This window comes from Hippopotamus amphibius, chromosome 1, assembly GCF_030028045.1.
Source record: "Hippopotamus amphibius kiboko isolate mHipAmp2 chromosome 1, mHipAmp2.hap2, whole genome shotgun sequence".
NCBI classification, from domain to species: domain Eukaryota; kingdom Metazoa; phylum Chordata; class Mammalia; order Artiodactyla; family Hippopotamidae; genus Hippopotamus; species Hippopotamus amphibius.
In genome coordinates this window covers 47,866,432-47,890,598 of record NC_080186.1, presented here as the reverse complement: position 1 = coordinate 47,890,598, position 24,167 = coordinate 47,866,432, and the positions used below count along the sequence as shown (strand labels likewise).

General features: G+C 45.1%; 1 protein-coding gene across 1 annotated transcript in view; it reads right to left on the bottom strand.

Moving 5' to 3' along the window:
- Positions 1-3,129: 3,129 nt before the first annotated feature.
- Positions 3,130-24,167, bottom strand: part of C8A (complement C8 alpha chain) — a 60,338-nt gene continuing 39,300 nt past the window's right edge. The window contains exons 8-11 of the mRNA XM_057711424.1: positions 13,461-13,592; positions 12,145-12,302; positions 7,733-7,955; positions 3,130-3,803 (exon numbers count right to left, since the gene is read on the bottom strand). Coding sequence (XP_057567407.1) covers positions 3,652-3,803; positions 7,733-7,955; positions 12,145-12,302; positions 13,461-13,592 — 665 coding nt within the window. The 3' untranslated portion in view covers positions 3,130-3,651. The remainder of the gene's footprint in view (positions 3,804-7,732; positions 7,956-12,144; positions 12,303-13,460; positions 13,593-24,167) is intronic.

The window sequence follows — 24,167 nt, the reverse complement described above, 5'->3', positions numbered from 1 at the left end:
CTGGAAAGGGGCCGTCTGTGGAAATCTCCCCAGGACCACGCACTGCTGCCCTCAGGAAAGGCCCAGTGACCAAACTAATGCTCCAAACCCAGCTCTCCCCAGCCGAGGGGGACCAGCGACCACCTCCAGGAGCTGAGCAGTAACTCCCCTCCACCCCTGTTGTGGTTTCCTACCTCTTAACTCTGCACATACTAGTTCCTCTGCAATGTCCAGCCCCTTCTTCACCTTTCTCTGCTTTTCTAAATCCCACTCATTTCCTAGACTCTGCTGGCCTCATCTCCTATCCTACCCGGCCTGTCTTCCTGCTCCCCAGACTGGGCTTCCTGCTGCTTCGAGGCCTGGGGCCTCTTTCACAGGCCTCCTCCATCAGACCAGCAATTCTTCCCGCACTGGGACTGTGTCTGATTCATTTTTGGGCCCCCAGCACCCAGCCCGGGGCCCGGCTTAGGGCTCCCCAGAGTGCTCATCCATTTCCCAAGTGAGGGGGTAGCAGCCCTGATTTTTTTCACGGATGAGACGCGTCCGTCTGCTAATCCGTATCACATGCCCTTCTTCAAACGGCACCCGGCGGCTTCCCTCTGCCATCTCTCATTCCTACACTGTGGTTTTTGAAGCCTACCCTTTCTCTCTGTCCATTTTCTTCAGCCTAAAGGCATCTGGTTCAGAAGAGATTCATTGAGTGCTGAACTCTTTAGATCTTCCTCTATCTCAAAGCAGAAAAAAAGAAAAAAGCCTCTCCTTATTGCTTTTCATTCTGTCATTAATTTACTTTTCAAAAGACACCTTGTCAAGCTGAAGATTATATCTTTAAACCGTGTTTTTACATCCGCTACCTATAAAACTGTAGATCATAGATCTCCTGAAAAGACCTGAGGGAGAACACATTTGACGGGTTTTATGCCTTTTGCGTGGTGAGCGCCAGGCATTCTTGAAGAGGGAGAGGCGCTGATCTGGTAAAGGGTGACTGCCGCTGAAACTGCTACTGCTGCTGTATTGTCATTTCTAAAGCTACTGGGGATGCAGCATCCTCAGAGGAGCGGAGCAGACGCTGGCCTTGGTTCTGTGACTCAGACAACAAGAAGATGGCATCGCTTAGCTGGTCATTTTGGCTCACAGGTGATCCAGGCAGTTGTTTAATCCCTATGTTCTCACCTTGCATCTAAAGGACTACACTTATTTCCTAATGAGCTTCCTGGCCTCTGCTTTCTTCCCTCTTCCCTGCGCCCCACACACCAAACTCCTCCACTGGCTGACAGCCCAGAGCAAAGGTTGGGGAGCACGTGCTTGACGGACTGCATCACACCCTGACCAGTCTGTCAGCTCTGTGACCCACCAGGCTCAGCCTCTCGGAGACTCAGTTTCCTTAGCTGTAACATAGAACTCAGAAAACAAATCTTCAGAGGTCCTGTTAAGACTAGATAAAGTACACGGATAAACCTTACTGTGGTGCCCTTTTGTCATCCACCCCATGAACGTGTAATGATTCCTTCACTCTCAGAAATTCTCAACCTGGGAAGCTTTTATTTATTTATTTTTAAATTTTTAAAAATTTTAAAAATTGAAGTATAGTTGATTTACAGTGTGTTAGTTTCAAATGTGCAGCTGTGATTCAGTTTTATATATATGTGTATATATACACACACAGATATATATATATATTCTTTTTCAGATTCTTTTCCACTACAGGTTATTACAAGGTATTGAAAGTAGTAAACTACTGACCTCTGGCTCTTACCTCTAGAAATTTGGATTGAGTTGGTATGGGGTGAAACCTCTGGACATCAGCGTTTTTAAAACTGCCCAGGTGATTCTCGTGGGCAACCAAGACTGAGAACTACTGCTTTTAGATCAAGATTGAATGTCCTCTGTAAACTGCCCACTTGCCTGGCCAATCTGCCTCACATCACTTTCTAGGGTATAACTACCACTCTGCAGCAAATAATGAATGGAAATTATTAATGGAAATTAATTTAAAAAGTAAAAAGTAAATTAATGACAGGATGAGAAGCAATATGGGAGTCTTTTTTTCCTTATTTAATTAAGATCTAAAGTGTTAAGAAACAAACTTCTAAACTATAAGCTTTCATAATAGTAACAAGTGATGCTAATAATTGCATGTGCCAGGCATTGTGCTAAGTATTTTATATAACTTCATTTATTCCCCCCTGCCCACTCCAATACATATGCACCTACACACACCCCTGATGTTCTCTCAAGTTCCAACTTTGTCACGTGCTGTGTTTCTATCTTAAAGTTCTCCTCCCTCTCCGCCTAGTTCAAAATTCCCTCAAGGTCTAGGTCAACCCCATCCCGTATATTTAATACACACAAGGAGAGGTAGATCCCTCTTCCCCCTGGCCTCCTTTGGCGCTTGGGTGCCACGTATTTTGGCGTTAACTCAGCAATGAACTTCCTGTCTCCCTAAAACTGCTTCTAATTGTTTCGTGTGTGTGTGTGTGTGTGTGTGTGTGTGTGTGTGTGTGTGTATTTATATGTCTCATTATCACCAAAAAAGATGGACGATTCTGGAAGGGTAGGGAGTATATGTGTATATGCATATATCAGTCAGCAGATGTTTCTTGTACTGCCTGAGACTGCAGATTTCACCTTCAAGGAGCTCACAGTCTATAGAGGAAACGTATGGGTCAGCAGGAGAAGTCAGTGCAACACACACATTCCCTGTTTGAGGCCTGACTGGAGTGCTGTGGGGACACCACGGCAGGCTGTTGTGACTGGCTCTCCCATAGGTGGGCCAGGGCAGGCGCACCGGTCCAGCGCCCTCAGATCCGCACTCCACTCTGGGAGGCTGACCACATTTTTGAACTGACTCTTGAGTTCAGTCCCTCACTTCATCCTCAGATGCTTGTCAATTCTCTCCAATTCAAGGCACAGCCCTGACCTCTGGGGATGTGGTGCTGAACCAGACAAAGCTGACCCCAGCCCTCAAGATGACCGTCCATGGGGAGACAGGTCTTACATAGCCACAGGAGGCTTGGGACCCAGTATATAATTACCAATTGTGAAAAAGGCCATGAAGGAAAAGAATAGTGTGCTGTGAGAACATAATTGCGGGAAAGGCGATATCTGTGGTAAGAACTCAAGTAAACAAGAGAGATTAATTGAAGGCACACAAGAATATATTGAGTTCAAGTGAAGGAAAATTGAAAGAACTCAAGCCAGTCTTTAATTTTTCTCCTTGTTTCACTATATCTGTTTATCTTATAAACTAACAATGGTTTTCTACAAATGAGCAAATATTATCAAAGAACTGAGATCAGTCTCATTGTACTTTGTTTTATTGGCTATTGATGGTTTCAAGAGTGTCTGCTGCCTTATGCTTCTACCATCCTACAAGTTCTTCTGAGACATGGATCGAAATTTCTCCTTTTTTTTTCTTTCTTTTATTTATTTATTTTTTGGATGATCCAAAGTGCTGTGAGCGGTTAACCCTTTAGTTAACACTCAATACCCAATTGTGGCTGAGTTTTGCGGCTAATGGAACAGCTGGTTGCTGATGGCATGGCCTGGTCCAGGACAAAGAAAAAGTCCATGTTGATTGGCATCTTCTGTCAGCTGAGTGAAGTCAGTATCCAGAGGTCAGCGTGGACGGTGACATCCGCTGCCTCGGCTCCAGCCTGTGCCCAGAGGCCCTCAGCATGCCTGGGTCTGCACTCTGTGGCCTGGACACGAGGTGCCTCCGTTCTGGGGTGCGGGGTTGTTGCACTCTCTCCTCCTCTCCTTGGTGCCCGATTTGCAAGCAGACCAGGAGCTCCAGCAGCTCCAGTGACCATCTGCCTTGGCTCCTGCATGGATAATTTCCCAGGGGACAGGAGGTTAGCATACAAGCAGCAGCTCGGATGGATGGTTAAGAGTGAGGCCCAATCCACCGCCCTAGAGTGGTCTGCAATCTCTCCTTGGGGAAATGCCTCAGTGTAGCCAACCAAGACCTCTGTGCTCGCTCCCTCGCACTTAATTTGAAACTCTGGATGGAGTGAGAAGAGGCCACTGGGAGCCCATCTCATGAAATTGGAACCCGCAGTTCCATGGAAGATGGATAGTGGAGAGAGGCAGGGAGGCGCGCGCCTCTGGAAGAATGTCACCAAGCCAGCGGAGGGTGTGCAGACGGAGCTTGCCCCAGCTGGGGCTTCACAGGCAAAGGCCAGCCAGACACCCCTGTGGAAAGGATTGCTGGGCTTTTTTTTTTTTTTTTTAATTTTTTTAATGTGAACCATTTTTAAAGTCTAGTCTTTATTGAATTTGTTTCAATATTGCTTCTTTCATGTGTTTGGTTTTTTGGCCACGGGGCATGTGGGATCTCAGCTCCCGGACCAGGGATTGAACCCACACCCCCTACATTGGAAGGTAAAGTCTTAATCACTGGACCACCAGGAAAGTCCCAGGATTGCTGGGCTTTTAAATGAGGGCTTGCAAATCAACCCCACTCAGACTCCAAAGATGGGGCCACAGTGGGTGACAGATTCTCTGCACAGAGCACCAGAACACACGCACTGACCATGGGCCATCTCTAGAAATCCAGTTTATATATTATACAGTCCCTCTAGCCTGGGGCTGCTGCCTCTTACTGGCTCTGTGCCTTTGGACCAGCCCATTTCCTTTCTCAGCCTGAGTTTTCACCTCTGTAAAGGAAAAAGGCGGACTGATCCAGTAGGGTTTTTCCATCATTATTTTTTTCTTTACTGGTTTTCTCTTTTTTCTTAAATGAAATCTTCTATGGGCCCCAACATGGAAGTCAGATGAAAGGGAAGCTGCTCTATTTGAAGCTGGGGTCTCCATCAGGTTTTCCCTACTCCCCTGGGGCAGCTCCTAGGAGACCCCAAGCTTCCTCAGATCCCAATGTATCATTGGATTAAATTATCTTCAAGTGCCTTCCAGCTCTGTAATTACACTCCCTGGTGGGGCAGCCACAGCAGGGTTCTCTATTTCTCCCACCTCTGTGGCTTGGTCTCTACAGGCAAAGATTTGCTGGGAAAATCCCTGGGGACCTACATCAATGGGTCTCCATGGTGGTTGACTCCACAGCCTTAGATTTCCTTGCCAGATTGATCTCCGTCCGGCTGAAAGTTCAGTCTGATAGCCCCAAGGCCACCCGAGGTCCATAGCCCTCAGGCATGGAACAAGGTTAATGGAACACCCCGGAGCTGCCTGCAACTGACTGAATGTAATCTTGCAGGAGAAACGGGGTTGGGAGGACCCAGCCCACTACGCCCTGCCATCCCCCTAGGTCACTGGTGTTGTGTCCCCCTCTCCAGTGCCCATCATGTGTACATATGACTCAGCATGGCCACCACCAAGCCCAGCACTGGATCATTGGCGTGGCATCTCTAGGTAGCCCACACTCCCTGTTCACTTTGCTCTATGCTGTGTGGACAGGGATGCAAACAAGTCACTGGCTCTGAGGGCCCTTGACATGCTCTAATTCTAATTACCCAGGCAGAGCTCACATCTGTCCCTTTAAGCAAGGTCAGCCTGATACCCATGACCTGGGCCGTACCCTCCCTCTTCACTCTGCAAAATGATAGTGCAATCATCTTAGATCTTCTACCCCCGTTCCCCAAATTTCCAGACTCTTAGGATGTAAATTAGTACAATGTAACAGTTAAGAGCTTTGGTCCTAACATCAGACCACCTGGTCCAAGTCCTGGCTCCCACACTCCCCAGCTAGATGACTCAGGAGTTATCTCACCTTCCTCCTGCCCCCAAGACCTCATCTGTGAATTGGGGTGATAATAGTATTTACCTCCTCACATTTTGGGGGGAATAAAGGAGTTCATGCACATAAGGTGTTGCAATATTGCCTGGTACGGAATTTGCTACTCTTTCTGTTCATTGACCTTTGGACCTGCTGGAAAGTTTCCTGGCCAAGGAGGCAAATGGGGACTGAAACCACATCCAAACTCTGCTTGAAAAGTCGAGGAATCCCTGGGCCCCGGAGCTGGGCAGTATCAACCCCGAGTGGTTTTCCTTGTTTCTCCCAATTTACCCACCTAACAGGCAGTTCCTTTTTTCATTTCACATGAGAAAACTGTACCAGGCTTGGCCCTGGTCATTGTTCTGCTTGGTTTTTGTTCTCTGCATCCTCCTTCATAAGGACTATGGAATCCACTCACCATCGTGGCTCACCTCACTTAGAATTCCTCCTACAGGATACCAGGCAGCTTGTTGGGACCCAATTTGTACTCCCTTTAGCTCACAAAGGAGGGGTTTAGGTGTGGCACCAACCCAGGACAGATCTTCTTCCAACAGGGCTTTTTATTCTTCTTACTTATTAGAATTGAGCTTGCCATACAAGTTAGCCGGTTTAATCCTCAACCCAACCTGTGATGCAGGTACTGATACCATTCCCATTTTTACAGGGGATGTCCACCCAACATGCAAATTGGCAGCCCTGGGACGTGAAGGCCTATTTGATACCAGAGCTATACTATCCTGTCTCTCATTTAGAATGACTGAGAAAATTGTAAGCCACCATCATCTAATTTTATAACCAGGCTCCTATCCCATCTACCCTGCACTTTGTTTGTTTTATCTAGAACCTTAGATATACCCATCCAGACTTTTTTTCCTTTACATTTCCTTCATTGCAGTTGACAAATGAGATTGATTTATACATTGATTTGGTAGCCCATATTTTTGCCGTCATTCTATGTACCAAGTATACATGGAAAATTGGAAGCTCAGGGATTAGAACATGCATAGAGATTCTTGGAGCTAAAGGGAAACGTAGATGAGAAAGACAGGCCCCAGAAAGAAGAAATGATTAACCAGTGTCTCAATAAATAAGTGAAAAAGCTGAGATTCACACCCAGGTCTCTGCACTTCGTTTGTTTTTTAGACTTCTTCATCTCTAAGGGACGTGGCTTTCTAACCCTCGTCTGAGAACTTTCTTTTCTGGTGCCAGTTGGTTTATGTTGCAGCTTAATGTGTTTAAATGTTGAAACATTAAGCATTACATTACTTGCCCCAACCTTGTTTTTAGTCATGACTCTTTGTGCTATAATGACAACTTATCCCTTGAAGTGGGTTGAATTGTGTCCCCCAAAAGATAGGTTGAAGTTCAAACACCACTGTGAAAGTTACCTTATTTGGATATAGGGTCTTTGCAGATAAAATCAAGTTAAGATAATGGCATGTTGGATTAGGATAGGTCCTCATCCAATGACTAGTGTTTTTATAATAAGAGAAAACAGAGACGTAGAATGGAGAACACCTTGTGAAGACAGAGGCAGAGACTGGAACGGCACAGCTACAAGCCAAGGAATGCTGGGTGTTGCTGACAGATGCCAGAGGCTAGGAGAGAGAACCGATTCTGCCAGAGAGCCTCCAGAAGCAAGCAACATGGCCAACACACCTGGATTTGTGATTTCTAACTTCCAGAAGTGTGAGACAATAAATTTCCATTGCTTTAAGACACCCAGCTTTTGGTAATTTGTCATGGCAGCCCTAGGAAAGGAATACATCCCTCTGGAAATGAGTCCTGTTGTCCATATACACCTTAGTAAAAAACAGTTCTCATCTGAGAGGGTCCTAATGGCAAGGAGAAAGCATAAGAACCAGTAGGTGTAGGGGTTCAGCCATAAAGCTCAGAATGTGGGTTCCTAGAGCAGTGGGCGAGGGCACAGAACGGAGAGGCTGGGAACCCCAAAGGTCCTTTCTGTGCTGGCCCCTCTAAGCTGGAATAGGCCAGAGCGTGAGCAAGGATGCCAGGTCTTACCCTCTGACTCCATGTGCTCACAGGCAAGGCCATGGCGACCCAGCGGGCACTGACATGTGCAGCTGGTACCCTCGAGGATGGGCTTCCCATTGTTGAAGCAGGGCCCACAGCGGCAGGTGTTGAATTCCAACAGGTACTGGTCCAAGGCTCGCTGCATGTTCTGGCGCTTGGTCTCCAGAGGCCCCAGGTTCGTGTGCCGCAGTATCTCATGGATGGGCTGCAACTGTTGCACGAAAAGAACAGAGGGCCCCTTCCTGGAATCTATCCAGCTTCCCGGAGCCCAAGAACTAGCCTTCAACTTCTGGAAGGCCTGCTACATGCCAGGCACAGAGCCACATGCTCAACTTTATCCCGCTGTATTGGATCCTGACAGCCACTCTACGAAGCAAATACTAAATCCCCCAACCCACAGATGAAGAAGCAGAGGCTCAGAGAGTTTGAGTGACCAGCTCAGGACCACACAGTGGACCACACTGAACATGGACCTACTTAACTTTGAAAGCTGTGGTCCCCAGATCCCAGAGGAAGAGCCCAGAAGCTATCTGCGCCAACACATCTGCCCCCTCCAGCACTTTTAGGAACGGGGAAGAGTATAAAGTATTTATGTGTGTGTGTGTGTTTTATTGTCAACCATCAAAGCAGAAATTAATAAAGTCCTTGATACAGTTGTGTTGCCACTGCTGAGCACAGCCCCTGATGGTGTGAGTGTGGTGTTTGCCTGTGTGTATTCGGGGAGGTGGGGGCTGTTGGTGGAGTTTTGCGTTTGCAGCAACCCATTCTAGGCAGGGCTGTAGTCTAGGGTTTCTTAACCTCAGCACTATTGCATTTCCAGCTTGACAATTCTTTGCTGGCGGGGCGGGCAGGCCTCTGCACTGTAGGGTATTTAGCAGCATTGCTGGCTGCTATCCACTAGATGCCAGCAGTACCCTCTAGTCATGAAAACCAGGACTGATTCCTGACATTGTCAGATGTCCCCTGAGGTGGGGGTTGGGGGGTGGGGTGAAGTGAAGTGGGGGGGCAAAGTCAACCCTTGGTTGGAAGTAGATGTAGCAAAGAGCATTGACTCTGGAGCTAGGAAATCTGGCTTCAGATCCCAGCTCTGCGACTCCTAGCTGTGTGATCTCCGTCCCGTTACACATGAAGCCTTCCTTCCTCCTCTTAAAGTGAGGACAGTAGTCCTACGCTCCAGATTTATTGTGAGGGTTAAGGTTGAGAGACGGGGAAAGCCTGTCACATAGTCAAAGCTAAATAAATGCTTCTCATTTCCCAGCTGTGTGGCCCAGAACTCATAACTGCCCCCCCAAACCTGAGCCCTGTTATCTATAAAATGGGGATAACAACCTACTTCTTAGAATTCACGGGAGGATCTAAAGAAGTAATAAATGTGAGATACCATTGCAAAGAGGAAGAACAGTATAAAATAAAGCATCACTTTTATTAGTTAGATGTGATGGTAGTAAAAAAAAAAGCCTATATTTTTCAAATTGTATGTATATATGGTTATCTTCAGCATGCTTATAAAGCTATATATTTTAACACATAATCATAAAATGAAAACTCTTTTTCAGATCTGTCATTTTACAGGAGAGTAACCTGAGGGTCTGAGATGGGAGGCATTTGCCAAAGTCACAGAGCTATTCAGAGATGGGACTGAGCCCCACTGGAGCAAACTCACTTCTCGAGAATCAGAGGTCAGTAAGGGCACTCTCCATGCTTTGAATGGGTTCCTGGAAATATGTACAGAAAGACCCATGGCAAACAAACCTTGACCTGTGGCCAGGGGCTGTGGCTGAGATCACCAGTCTGGTCATGTCAGGACTGGCTGGGCCCCCAGCCAAGGGGAGACGATCATTACTGGAAGTTCAGGGAATCTGGCCCCACTGTTAGGAAATCAGTGCAGAAAGGGCTGCCCTGGTTAAAGAAGACTCTTAGTTTCAGAGAAGGCCAGGACCTCTGCCAACTTCCCTTTGACCTTCCAGTGGACGTTAGCACTCAGACCCCCATCTCTCCTTTTTCATCCCTGAATTCTCAGGAAGGGGATTGGGAAGGGCTGTGGGACTTAAAGAGGGAAGAGGGATGGAGAATGATTCTTAAAATGTTAGAGTTTGAAAAGATATTGGCAACGGTCTTGTTCCCATTTTACAAATGAGAGGAAAGAGTCAGAGAAGGCAAGTAGTATGATATCAACACACTATAACATAACATAACATAACATAACAACATAACATAACATAACATATAACATAACATAACATAACATAACAACATAACATAACATATAATAATATATACCATAACAGCATCATCACATAGCACGATTCCTATGTTCACTCAGTCTAGGCACCTGCCATAAACAGGCACTGCTAAGCTCTGGAATAGGCAAGTGAATAAGACTCTTTCCACTCCGAGCATCAGGTTCCAAATAGCTCCCTAATTGGTCTCCTCTCCATGTCCACAGTCTGTCTGTCTGTCTGTCTGTCTGTCTGTCTGTCTCTCCTTCATCCTTCATACCTCTGTGAGCATTTTCCTTTCAAAGCACAGCTCTAGCTGTGTCACCCCCCCACCCTATGACCTGCCAATGACCTCATGCATCGATTCCAACCTTCCAGGGGGCATCCTGGGTTGTGAAGGGGTCATGAGCATCAGAGTCCATCGGTCTTGTCTCCAGTTGGGCTGTGCCGTTTCCCGGCACTGAGATCTGGCCAGCTTACTCACCTCCACAAACCTGCTTCTTCACCTGGCGTTTACTAAGTACCACGTCTCTCTCCCCAACCTTGGGATGTAACATTTTATTATCCCCATATTCTAGACTAGAAAACTGGGGCTCAGAAAATGAAGTAACTCATCCAAGGTCAAACATCAAAAAGGTGGCTAACCCATGAGCCAAACTATATTTTTTCACCCCAAACCTAGGCTCTCTTTCTCAAAAGACTGTGTTGGGTCTTCTCTAAACCATGAATGTCAGTCTTCCCCTTGGAAGTTTTGCTCAAGGCATACAAAGAGCTCACCTCTTGCCCATGAAAGTTTATATATTACTCCTGATAGCAATTTTACAGTTTTGCCCAAATCACTAATAGCTTGATGATAGCAATTTTCAGACCCTATGTGAATTACAGGTGCGTGAAAATGGTCCCTTACTTATTGGAGAAGAAATGAAATCAAGGTTAATCCATCTGACCTCTTTCTTCATAGAGAAGAGGGTGTTATAATAGATTTTTAGGTTTAACTGTTGGTATATATTTTAAGAGAAGGAATGTATCCACACCTGGAATTTTTAACTATATATAGAAAATGAGCAAGTGTCAGGGAAAATGGGCAAGAAAACAGTAATATTTTACTTAAAAGCCCCAAATACAGCTCTTTTTTCCTAATGGACTGCCATTACATATGAATTGAATAGTGTGTCAATACCGGTAGAACAATCCACTTCCTTTGCAATTTGAATACAATTTTACTTTCTTCGTGGTGTTAGAGATTTAAGGCAAGCTTTCTCAACTTTGGCACTATTGACACCAGGGGCCAGATATTTCTTTGCAGTGGGGCTGTTTCCTGTGCATTGGGGGATGTTTAGCAGCATCCAACTAGATGCCTGTAGCATCTTCTCAGTTGTGACAATCAAAAACATCTTCAGACGTTGCCAAGTATCTCCTAGGGGAGCAAAATTGACCCCAGTGGCTGAGAACCATGGCTTTAAGGATGGTGCTAGGATAGAGAGCGGAGAGAACTGGACATGAATTCCAAAGGTCTGGGATCCAGGTACTGCTGCATATGAGCTCTCTGTGACCTGAAATGATTCACTTGATGACTTGGAGCCTCAGTTTCCTAATCTTTTCAATGGGGAGAATCCTATCTGTACCAGAGGTCATTGAGATGAGATCATTTAGAGCAGGGGCAGCAAACTATAGCTTGAAATCACACTCAGCCCACAGCTTATTTTTGTATGGCCTTTGAGCTAAGAATGATTTTTACATTTTTACAAGATTGCAAAAGAAAAAAAAGTAGAAGAACTTGTATGAAAGGGACTGTATGTGGCCCACAAAACCTAAAATATTTACTATCTGCTGCTTTACAGAAAAAGCTTGCCAACCTCCAACTTAACAGATGTGATTTTTAAAGTCTTTTATGTATGTGTGTTGTGATTTTTATAAGGTGGCCTAATCCTGAAGAAATTCTGGGGCTACTCGTGTAAAACTAGGCCCTGAGCAGATAGTAGGCTTGTGATCCCAGCTCTCCTGTGGCCTGAGCCTGGAGTCACACATCCCTGTATTTAGACGGAAGGCCACCAGTTCAGTGTGCCGTTACATTTAATCTTGTTCTTTGATGGGCTCATAATAAGAAATATGAAATGATCTGCTCTGCTTCACTTTCATTCCTCGTGGACGTAGAGTTTCTTCAACTGCGAAAAGACTTACCTCAAAATCAATAACAACAGGATTATACTTTAATGACCTCCCCCAGGAACGGTATGTAATGATGCTCGTCTCCTGTGTCAAGCCACCGCCCCAGCCAGGGCTGCCACCTCGCACCAGAGAAATGATGTCTTCCACACCCACTGCCTTCTCGTTGGTGTCTGCCATCGAGAGAATAACCGCATTAGCTCATTTTCTAAAATGCCAGAGGACTGGTTGGCAAGCTCCACTAATGATATTTGGAACAAAGTTTAAGTGGTCTCTCATTCTTCTACCTTGCTCAGTTAACTAGCAGGACAAGGCAGAAAAGAAGCACCAAGACTTGGAAATAGACCCATCCTTTGGATTAAAGCAGACCCTGGGAAGACAGCCCAACCCAGCATGGAGGAGGGAGAAGATGGGAAAATGGATGAACATTCATTCATTCATTTATTCTTTCACAAGTCAGATGTTTACTTGGTGCATACTGTATGCCAGATAGGTTCAATCAAGTATCCTAAGTGCTATGACAGATTTCTCTCTCAGTAGGGGTGCACAGTAGGGGTGCAGAGAAAGATGTGGTCAGATCCATGGTAGGGGTGGGGAAGTAGTCAGGAAAAAAAGGTGATTTATCTAGAAGAATGGATGAATTTTGGCAGGTAAATGGAGGGAGGAGGGAAGGGCATCAGAGAGAAGAAGGATTTGACTTAAGGCCCTGAGACATGAGTAGCCCAATGCAATGGGAGTAACTGAACCTCATCTACTCATCCACTATACTATAAACTATTCCATCATCCCTGCATTCTCTGTGTCTCCCACCTGGAAAAAAGTACTCAGTACATGTTGAATAAATGAATAAAGACATGAACACTCGTAGTGACCTGTGCAGGAGATGTTACGAAATATTCTTGTACAGTCTTTCTCTAATAATTATTCTTTGAGCTTGGACTTGGTAACCACATTTTTCTCTCTCAGCAAACTTGTTTCCTCCCACTGGCCTGTACCTGATGGGACTTCATCTCAACAGTCAACTTTCCAGGTTCTGCCTGCACATTCCTTTCATCCCAGCTCTTACTTAGATCTTTGTCTAGGGCTTGAAATCTAGGAGGGTGCACCATACCAAGTCAAATATTTCTAAGGTGATCTCAGCCCATGCAGAATTCAAAATAGGGCCACTACAGGTCAATGGTTTGGGCTTTCAGCAGATATGCAGTATGACCATTGACTGAAATGGAATCAACTGGGGTGGGGGCAGGGGGGAATAGTGTACATGTCGTGATTTTGTGTCCAAGGGAAAAATCTGGCTTTTCCTTTTGGGAAGCCCATTACTAAATACTTGCCCATTTCACCACCTCCAAGCTTTTTACAAGCTTCTCCTGATAAACGTCCTTCAACTCGTGTTTCATCTGTAATCTCATAGTCGATGCCAAAAGATCCTCCAAAGCAGGTCTCAATTTCATGGCTGGTAACACCTGCAACAGGAAGCAGAGAAACACAGAATGCTGAGATGCTGAAAGACAGTGAATATGGTAAAACCAGCTCATAGTAGTAGTTCCAGCTCACTAGCTCACAGTAGTAAAAGCTAGCTTTTATTTTGCATTCTAAGTGATCTGGGTTGAAATTCCAGTTCTTTAATCCAGTTTCAGTGTTCTCTTCTCTATGGTCCAATGCATATATTCTTGAAATGAGAAGGAATGTGTATTGCACACACTAGTTGGTCAAAAGCGCTTGTTCCCTTTCCTTTGCACATTCTCCACAGAGCCTCCTTAAGACAGTGATTCTATGTCATCCATCTCTGCACCCCCCTGCACCTAGCACAGTGCCTGGCCCAAGGTTGGCACCAATTTTGCATATGTTGCCCCTTCTTCGCTCCTTTTTCACTGTCTTTCTAAAGTCTACTCAAGCTCCAATTCAAATATCATTTCTTCCATGAAGCATTTTGGATCAGAATACTTTCCTCTTTATTCAGAGCTAACCATGTGCTTTGTTTGGGCCTGAAGAATAATATTTGTCCCAATTCCTTTTTTCCAGGTCCTCTTTGTACCCCAGAGAGGCCAGAGTGATGTAAAATGGATAGATCTCTGTGGGGAGGCTGCCTGACTTCTGACCCCATGAGAACTGTGAAGCCCACATTAGCTGTCTCCGTCTCTGTCTATATCTGAGGAGCTGCTGAGGAATCTGCATTTTGCCAGTGAGGAACATGATTCTCAAAAGAATAACATCATTTTTCCCCAACCCCACAACCTGTAAGTGAACAGAGCTGGATTTCCAATCCTTGGTCAGCTGATGATATAAGGCTAGAAAAGTAGACTGCAGCAAGATATTGACCATTGCTGCAGAGTTTAAATTCCTCTGTAGCTAAAGCCTTCTGAAGGTTATGAACTGGAGTTTTCATTTTCAACCTAACATTACTTTTCACTATACAATAGTTATATCCAATTATACAGTAATTACGACCAGTCAGTGTATTATTCTGGCAACCACAAAGGAAAAGTAATTTAGGTTGTAATTCAATTAAGCTAAGGATTAGATTCAATATTTTCAGGGGAGTATCGGGCAGCAAGTTTACTTGCCATCATTCCCACGAAACTGCAAACTCTGTGGGGTCAAGGACTGGCATCTTATTCACCACTCTCTTGTCAGCCTAGCAGCACGAAGTCTGCCATGGGGGAGGAGCTCAGTAAATATTCTCAGAATAAATGACTGATGAATGAAAAAAGTGAATAAATGAATGCCAAGAGTCATTTGGTAAGGGCTTCTGATGGAAAGAACCTTAGAAGTCAGGAATCCTGAATTCAAATCCCAATCACTCAGATGAATGGATAAAAAAATTATTATATATATAATTATATATATTGGTTAATATATATGTGAATTTTATATACAATTATATATAATATATAAATAAAATTCATATATATATTAACCAATATATATAATTATTATATATAAAATTGTGTGTATATATGTATATACTCTCTATATCCCACATATATACCCTATATATATTCCATGTATATACTGTGTGTGTATATATATATATCCCATATATATATAAAATAGTTATTCAGGCTTAAAACATAAAGAGATCCTGCCATTTGCAACAACGTGGATGAAACTAGAGGACATTATGCTAAGTGAAATAAGCCATATGCAAAAAAGGAAAAAAAAAAAAACCTCCATGATCTTACTTATATGTGAACTCTACAAAAGTCAAATGTATAGAAGCAGAGCATAGAACGGTGGTTGCCCGGGGCGAGGAGGTGGGGGAAAGGGGAGATGCTGCACAAAGGTGCAGTTATGTAGGAGGAATAAGCCTAGAGACCTAATATACAGCCTGACAACTATGGTTAATATCAATAATATTGTATTCAATACTGGAAATTTGCAAAGGGAGTAGATTGCAGTTACTCTCATCACACATATAGCTATGTGAGGAGAAGATATGTTAACTAGCCTAACTGTACAATCATTTCACTTTATATGTATCGTCATCATGGTGTATACCTTAAATATATACAAAATTTATATTTTTTAAGTAAAACGAAACACATCCCAGCCCCTGAAAGCCTGTATGAGCTTAGAAAAGGAGCATGATCTCACTGGGCCTCAGTTTCCCATATATGGAGAGAAGGCGCTGGACTTGCTCATCCCCCAGGCCCTCTCGGCTGCAGCTCTCTGTGCCGCTGTGCGCAGCAGTTTCTGAATAACTCCGCGCTGAGTGCCTGGGAGACGTGATGCTTTGAGCACCAGCACTCAGCACCAAGCACAGGGCTGCTTCTGCCATTTCCGTTCAAGTACTTTTAATTTTTAACGTACTACTGATTGAGGAAGATTTAGCATATTTAATTGTTTTGATTAAAAAATGCTTCAACAGTGATAAACAAAAGTGGATGAAAGGAATTCACTGGGCAGAAGCCAGAGTGATCACTTAGGTGAGTGGTGGAGTGCTGCCGAATTAAAGTGACGGGATGGGCTGATTAGTGGGGGCTGGAGGATGCCTGTGGAGTGATTATGCTCGTGAAGGGTCTGCCGACAGCGTGTCATGCACTGCTGGAAGAAGAGACTTCCAGCTTGATTCCAGCAGCACAGCTTGACTGCAAAGAATCGCCTCCCGAGGGTACTCTCCTGAAGGAGGGTATCAGCCAGCAAGGCGAGGTCCGTGACTTAAGAACTGTACAGTATGAGAGCTAAAAGTATCCTTAGACACTTGCCCCGTATTTCTCATGTTTACTTGTGATGCCCTTGGTTCATAAAGATTATCTTGCCCAAGACCACAGAGCTAAAAAGAACAGTGGAGCTGAAATTCAAACTTGTCTGTCTCACAAGAATTAGCGGTATGTTCACTAATTTTAGTTATTGCATCAGACTAAATTCTGCTGAAAAATTTAGTGAGCATCTACTATGTACCATCCCCAATGCATTGTGTGTTGGACAAGGTAGATACCACGATAATAAAACTAATATGAATATGATGCAAATCTGAGTAAGTAAGGTCCTGTCCTTGAGAAGATAACAGGTGTGGGGCAATATAGTCAATGAAGACTCAATTGGATCCAGAGATGTGCTCATTTCAATAGACCGGGGCCGGAAGAGGAGTCTCTCACCAGAGGCAAAGGGAGCTGCTAAATCACAGCCGTCTACAGAGCACCCATGGGAAACCAAGACCAGTAAGCTGGGGTAGGGGTGGGGGAGGTTAAACATGATGCCAAAATCCAGGGCTTGAAACTGGTATTAGAAGGCAAGATGCAGAACCAGAGAGACAAACGCAAAAAGCAGAGGAGAGGGTGAGAAGAGGAGCAGAAAAAGGTCTGGAGCAATCGTGTAGCACTTGCCCAGATGGGCGCATGGCATGGGTGGACAGTCTGTAGGACCAGGCAGTGCTCTGCCAGGGTTCCCACCTGTCCCATCAGCCTGACTCCTTAGATGTCAGCTTTGGACCAGATCAAACTAGCATTTGTTTTAGACTTTTGTACTCAGTAAACTGGAGTTGATGTTTGTTAAACCTGGCTACATATTGAGATCATCTGGAGGGCTTATTTAAAACACAGGTTACTGGGCCCCACCTCTATCCATTCTGATTCTGTATTTCTGAGTAATCAGCAATCTGTGTTTTTAAACAAGCATCCCAGATGAAGCCTATGCAGTGCATCTGGGATGAGATATTGAGTACCATGGTCCTACAGAGAACCTCCAGTGGCCTGTCACAGAAAGCTGGCCACCATCCTATCCTAGTCAATACCTTTGTCAATGCCTTGGATATGGACTTAGCAGCCAGGCTCATTGTATCTACCCAGAGGAAGAGACTAGAAAAAAAATCAGGATCCAAAAAGCCCTCAAAGGGCTGATGGACAGACAGACCAAACATAGCAAAATGAGACTTGGGAAAGTTGTAACATCCTGTCTTGGGGATAAAATATCAAGTGCATGAGCACAGTAAGAGAGCAAGCCAGCTTCGCAGAACAAAAGGCCCAAGAATTTGAGATTACTTTCAGCTCAGTAGGGCAATGAAGCCGGGTTAAAAAAGGCCAGGTGAAGACCATACCCAGGGAAGTGAAGGCAGAGACAACCTCACTCCCTCTGCGCAGGTTAGAGAAACCCAGAACCTGGTGCCAAGTTCTGGGAGCCACACTTTTAAAAGGAGATAAGAAAACAGAACATTCACTGGACATCACACAGCATTTAAAAAGAAGGACATCCTGCCTATGCAACAACGTGGATGAACCTGGAGGACGTTATGCTAAGTGAAAGAAGCAAATTACTGCATGATTCCACTTAATATGAGGGATATAAACTAGTCATATTCATAGAAGCAGAGCATAGAATTGTGGTTGCTGGGGGTTGGGGCGGGGGATGAGGAGTTGCTCATCAATGGGCATAAAGTCTCAACTAAGCAAGATGAGTAAATTCTGGAGATCTGCTGTACGATATTGTCCCTATAGTTAAGAATTTCATATTGTGCAATGAAACATTTGTTACAAGAGTAGATCTCATGTTAAGTGTCCTCACTGCAATAAGATTAAAAAAAAAAGAAGAAAATGGGGAATGACTGAATAAGAATGGCATGAGGGTGAATAAATTTAAAGCCAAACCCTTTGGGGAATGTTTGAGGGGATGCAGGATGTTTACCTGAACAAGGAAGGAGAGGTTTCTCTTTAAGAGAGGTCAGTAGAACAAGATTCAGCTCTCCAGAGGGTTGTCTTGAGGAAGAGGAATTAGGCTTGTGTGGATACAAGCACAAGGACTAGGACCAGAAAGGAAGATGCTACAGGGAGATAGATTTAGGCTCAACATAAGGTAAATCACCACAACGCTCAGAGGCCAAGGAGATAGGATTTGTTTCATGAGGCAGTGAGCTCCCCATATCTGGAGGGTCCCAAGCGGAAGCTGGCTACTTGCTTGTGAGTAGAAGGGTTTGCAACATTAGCAAGAGATCTTTTAAGAGCTCCTTTAAAGCCAAGACTCTGAAACTTTAAGAAACACAGCAGAACACCTGAGGAACATTTGAGATAACTTGGGTACATCCTTAATGATTTCTTATTGTGTGCCGAGCATCTAGGAAGTAAGGAGGGCTAAGGGGAGTGTTCGCTGTCAGTGAACTTACAGCCAAGTATGCAGACATGGACAGGTAAGCTGATAATTCTTATACTTTATGACAAGGACTTTGAAAGAAGGCAGCAAGGCCGGGGCAGTCTTCCTTAGGGGTCAGAGGAAGGACAGCAGAGGCAAGTTGAAAGGATGAGTAGGGATTAGCCAGACAAAGTGAGGAGAACATTGAGAGCAAAGGGAGGCCATGGGGAGGCCTTGTGTCCGCAGCAGCAAGGCTCTGCTCAGAAAGGCCAACATGGTCTGAACTCCAGCATGGAAAAGAGGGAGATGCAAAACAGTCCAGGAAGTACTGGGAGACCCTTGGGGTCCTTCCCACTCTAGTCTGGTCCCCAGAGGAGCTGTTGTGCCTGCCTGACAGGCCAGAAGCCCAGGGGACACGTCTCTGGCCACCATGTCTACTGCTTGTTTCACACCTGGCCTGGGCTGTGGTGCAGGTGTGAGACCTGTCTTCATAACTCCGTGGAGATGCTGCATCCCTGTGGCTCCGAGGCAGAACAAGGCAGCCTTATTTCTGAGGTGCCAGAATCAGCAAGTCTCTGTCATTCCTCAGATGAAAAGCATCAGGTGGAAAACAGCAGGTGTAATGCATTATTTATCTCTATGCAGCAAACAAATGCCATTCAGGTTACTGTGATCTATGTGCTATGTTGCTTTGCTACGTTGGTTGCCCTCAAAGAGCCTCAGAAGGGAAAGGAAGAATCATATAGTCTATTTCAGGCCATACCATTGGAGAAGATGATTGTTCTGTCTGAGACTGGATGAGCTGGGAAATGTCGGCTAACTTCCCTGCCCCCTAGGTGCTCCTGTGTGTCCATTAAAATGCATGCTTCTTCCCAACCCCCTGAGAAGAAGAGCGCAAGTACCTCTGTGCCTTTGCATGTGTTATTCGCTCTGACTAGAAAGTTCCTCCCACTCAGCTCTAGAAAACATTCCCTTACTCCCAAGGGCCCTGTATCTATGTCCCCGCAGCATCCCCGTGCGTCCCTCAAGGCATCCCCATGCTTCCCTATAGCATACTATTTAGTGCACCATAGTAATTGTCAATTTCTCGGTCTGTTCTTCCAGTTATCCTGCAAACTTATGAAGTCATTTCTTGGATTTACAAGGCTTGGCATCTAATAAGCCCCCAGAAGTGCTCAGGGATGGGCTGATTCCAACCCACCTCGACAATACCTCTAAAATGTTTTGAGAGTCACAGATTTTCTTTTGGTTGATGCTAGAAATCATATCTTTGTAATAATATCTCACACTTGATTAAGAGTTGATATCTTGTAAAGCTCTTTCATCTGTATTATCTCACTGGAGGCTCACAACCATCTTATGGGGCCAGGAGGATTTACTCCTTTTACAGGCAAACTGGGGTTAGAGAAGGCAATAGCTGTGGTAGACAAGCGTGTGAACTCTGGAGCCAGAGTTCTATCCTTCACTGGGAATGTGGCTTTGAATCTCTTTGTGTCTCATGTTCCCCATTTGCAAATGAAGATGACAATGGTTTCTACACATGAGTCTCTAAAACCGGTGTCTGGTACAATTAAGTGTTCAACAAATCTTGTTTGTTGTTGCTATGATTGTTAGGTAACTTGCCCAAAGTTCTGTGATTAATAAGCCCAAGAATCGGGGTTTGATGCAAGGTATGCTATATCCAAACTCAGGGCCTGCACCATCTCATCAAGCCAGTCTTACTCTGCAGGGAACCGTTCACCACGGGGCATGAATAGCAGTGGCCTCACCAAGCCCCTCATGCCATGTCCACCTCACTCCACAGAGCAGCTCAGAAAAAGGAAGCCATGCTCTCAATGGGCAGTGTTGGGGCTGCAATCTCAGGAATCCCCCAATCTTTGATAAAGGGCTACCTTCAGGGCCTCTGGCCTGCTAGATAATTTTGGTCGTGATGAGAGGTAGTAGTATGGGTGAGGCCAGGCTTGGAAATGGAGATTGCCTGAGATGGAAATTTCCATATGCACTTACTATCTGAACCTTGCTGTATCATAGTTATCTCATCTATAACACGGGGATCTTAACACTGTCTACCTCATAGGGTTGCTCTGAGGGTTAGATGAGTTAATCTATGCCATGTGGAGCACTTAGGACAGTTCCTGGCTTGAAATAGCAATAATGGTCAAGTATTACTATCATTACTGCTGCCAGAAATGCTGCAGCATACATAGACTGGGCTCCTGGTTCCTCATCTGCACTGGAAAAGTCAGGGAAGAGGGGAGCCTGAGGCTTTTGTCAACACCAAAAACTGTACTATAAACTGAGAGGGTGTGAATGAAGCAGATGGAGGGAGCATCCACACTATGTGCTGGGCAAAGATTTTCCAGGCGTTATCTCATTTAATATTCACAGATCACTCCAGAGCAGGTACAATTATTCCCATTTTAGAGATGAACAAATCAAGGCTTAGATAGTCCCAGTCACTTGCCCAAAATGATATTATAAGTAAATAGTAGAACTGGGATTGAACCAAGGTCTGTGTCCAAAGCCCATTTTCTCCTGGCCACATTATATCACTTGTGGGAGAGAGAGCTAACTGTGGCCCTGGGAGTAATTTTGACATCATCACATTTTTTTCTCCTTTCGGGCTGAGGCTGTTTTCAGTGATAGAGGTAGAAAGTCAAAATCAGGACAAATTCAGGAGAATGATACTGAGAGTCTCAGTTTCATGTATATGCAAATGACTTAAGGGGGGTGGGGACAGAGCCAAGACACCAGGAGTCTGTCAGTCAATCAATACCATCCATCACTGTGAAGCCTGGTTGTCATGGTAACTGGGGATAAAGCCCAGAGCTTGTTAGAATCTAGTGCCTGTCTGTTCAGGATGATTGGTTGGGTAGCAGACACAGCAAAAGACCTTTTGGGCCAGCTCAGACTATTTAGCCATGAATATAAGACCCTTCACAATTAGGTTCCTGCCCCCCTCACCATCCTCACTATTCAATCCAGCTCAGACTCTTCAGGAATCCACCCCGGAATCTGCAGAGTGTAAGAGAAACTCCAGAGGATACCAAATATCTATAGGTTTAGATTCTGAATAAGCCCTGCTAGAAAGACACTGGGTCTCTACTGTGAGTCTGCCTCAGCCTATGGGCAAATCTCCAGAAACACATCATTCACCAGATGCATTATGGAAACAGGCAATTGTAATAGTGTGATATACACAGAGCTATGCCCTGAGTGCACTGAAGTACAATACCTAAGACAGGCTCCCAACCTGGAACTGGGGAGACAGACTGCCTGGAAAACCCTATCTAAGCAGAGACCAAACGTGAGTAAGCATTAGCCAGGTGAAGAAGGGAGGGGGCGTGGAGGGGAGCAGAGTTCTAGGTAGAAGGAGCAATGCCAAGGAGAAAGTGGCTATGATTAAGTCAAGGTGCCAGCAAAGAGCTCAGGACCTCATAGCCCCATAGTGAGCAGTGGGCTGGAGGGCTGACCAGGGCCAGGACATGCTCCGTTGAATGCCACCCATCTTGTCCTCCCGCCTCAATGTCCACCTCTGCATGGCTCCAGCAGCTTGCCGCTCTGCAGCTTGTCATCCTCTCTGTGGCTCCCTGGAGGCCAGCACTGACTCCATTTCCAGCCTACTGATGTCATCACTCCTCCTGCCGTAACCCAACCACTGGATTGTTCTCATGTATGCACCGGCCTCAAGGGCAAGCCCTCCACAGAGTCTGGCCTTTGGGTGAATCACTCATCTCCTACTCCTCACTCTCACCCACTTGCTGCTTTAGACACTCCCATGCAACTCTCTCTTCTTAGACAGCTCCAGCTGCAGCCTCCACCAGGCAAGCTCCTACTTCTACTAACTTCAGAAGATCCGGTTTGAACGTCTCTGGAATCTAGAAAATGGGAGGGCCGGAAAGGCTGGGTTGCTGCCTCCTTTGTGCCTCTACTGTATTTATTTCTATCAAGCATTTATCTCGTTGTATTATTCTTAGCCCCCAGCTGACTACACATTTCTCTAGGGCAGGGATCTGTGGTTTCACTCCTGTGTCCCCAGAAATCATGGGTTCTCTCTGAGTATTTACTAGGTGAGTGGATGGATGGATAGATGGAGATTAGATTATGAGAAGGGTTTTCCTCAGAGGTTGTTCCCTGCCTCCTACTTTGGTTAGAAGGGAAAATGCTCTGCTCAGAACCATCCTGAAAGGGAATTATCAGCAAACAACAGCAATAATATATAAAGGCAATGGAACATATGAAAAATTTGAGGAACTTAAGTTATATATGCATCTCATCCCAATTACTCTCCATACACAGCTTAATCATCTGGGCTTTGTCTCATTCTAGTAAAGGAATAGAAAATACATAGCTCAGGGGCGCTCAATCCCTGCTCACACCCTTTAGGAATCCACCCTGACCCTCCAGAGTGCAAGGAAAGCTGCAGAGAACGCCCAGGATTGTTGGGCTTGGATTCTGATTTAGCCCAGCAAGAAAGACACTGAGGTTCTACTGTAGGTCAGCCCCTGCCTCCTACAGGCATCACTAATTGCTCACAATACTTTCTGGCTGAGCCCATATCTGGTGTCACAACCCTCAACTCAGCGGTCCTGGTAGCATTTGCTATTGAAACCACCTGCCATTGGTGGCTTAGATATATTTTCTGGCCTACAGGTCTTTGAGGTTCGCTTCTTTGAGTGCCATGGGTGCCAGCACACCATGCTTGTTCCTGGCTCTGTGAATGTACCTAAGCTTCAGAACAGACCATCACAAGCTGGTCAGTTTAACCCTTAACAATCGTCTGTGACCACTCCCGGTCAAGGGTCAAGCTGACCCAGTACTGCTCTTAGGAGTGAATATTGAGTATAATACTCCCTTGGGTATTTTTAAAACCTGATTTAATCACTTTCAAAGCTATCATGAGCAGTTTAATAGTTTTTTAAAAGAAAATAAGTGAAATAAATATCCAGAGGTACCACAAGAAGCACTGAAGTGGGAATCAGAAATCCTCATTTCACACCTCACTCTGCTTCTCACCAGTGGTGTCACCTTGGACATGTCATTTACCTTTCAGTGCCTGGTCTTCATCATTTGTAAAATGCGTACAGCCATAAAACACAGCTCAGAGCATTGCCAGGGAGCTTAAATGGGATGAGAAGCATGTAAGAGCTCAGCATGCTGCCTGCCACAGAGTTAGAACTCAGTGAATGCTGGTTTTTTCATCTTCATTTGGATAAGCTGTTTTATGACATGAGACTTCACACACCTATCTTGGCAGTGATTACTCACATCTGCCTCTAGCTTTCCCCCTTGACTACTTTCCTGTGATGGTTAATTTCATGTGTCAATTTGCCTGGGCCAGGGTGTGCAGATACTTGGTCAAACATTATCCTGGATGTTCCTGTGAGGGTGGTTTTGGATGAGATTAACATTTAAATGGGTAGCCTGAGCAAAGCAGATTGCCCTCCCTAAAGTGGGTGGGCCTCATTCAATCAGTA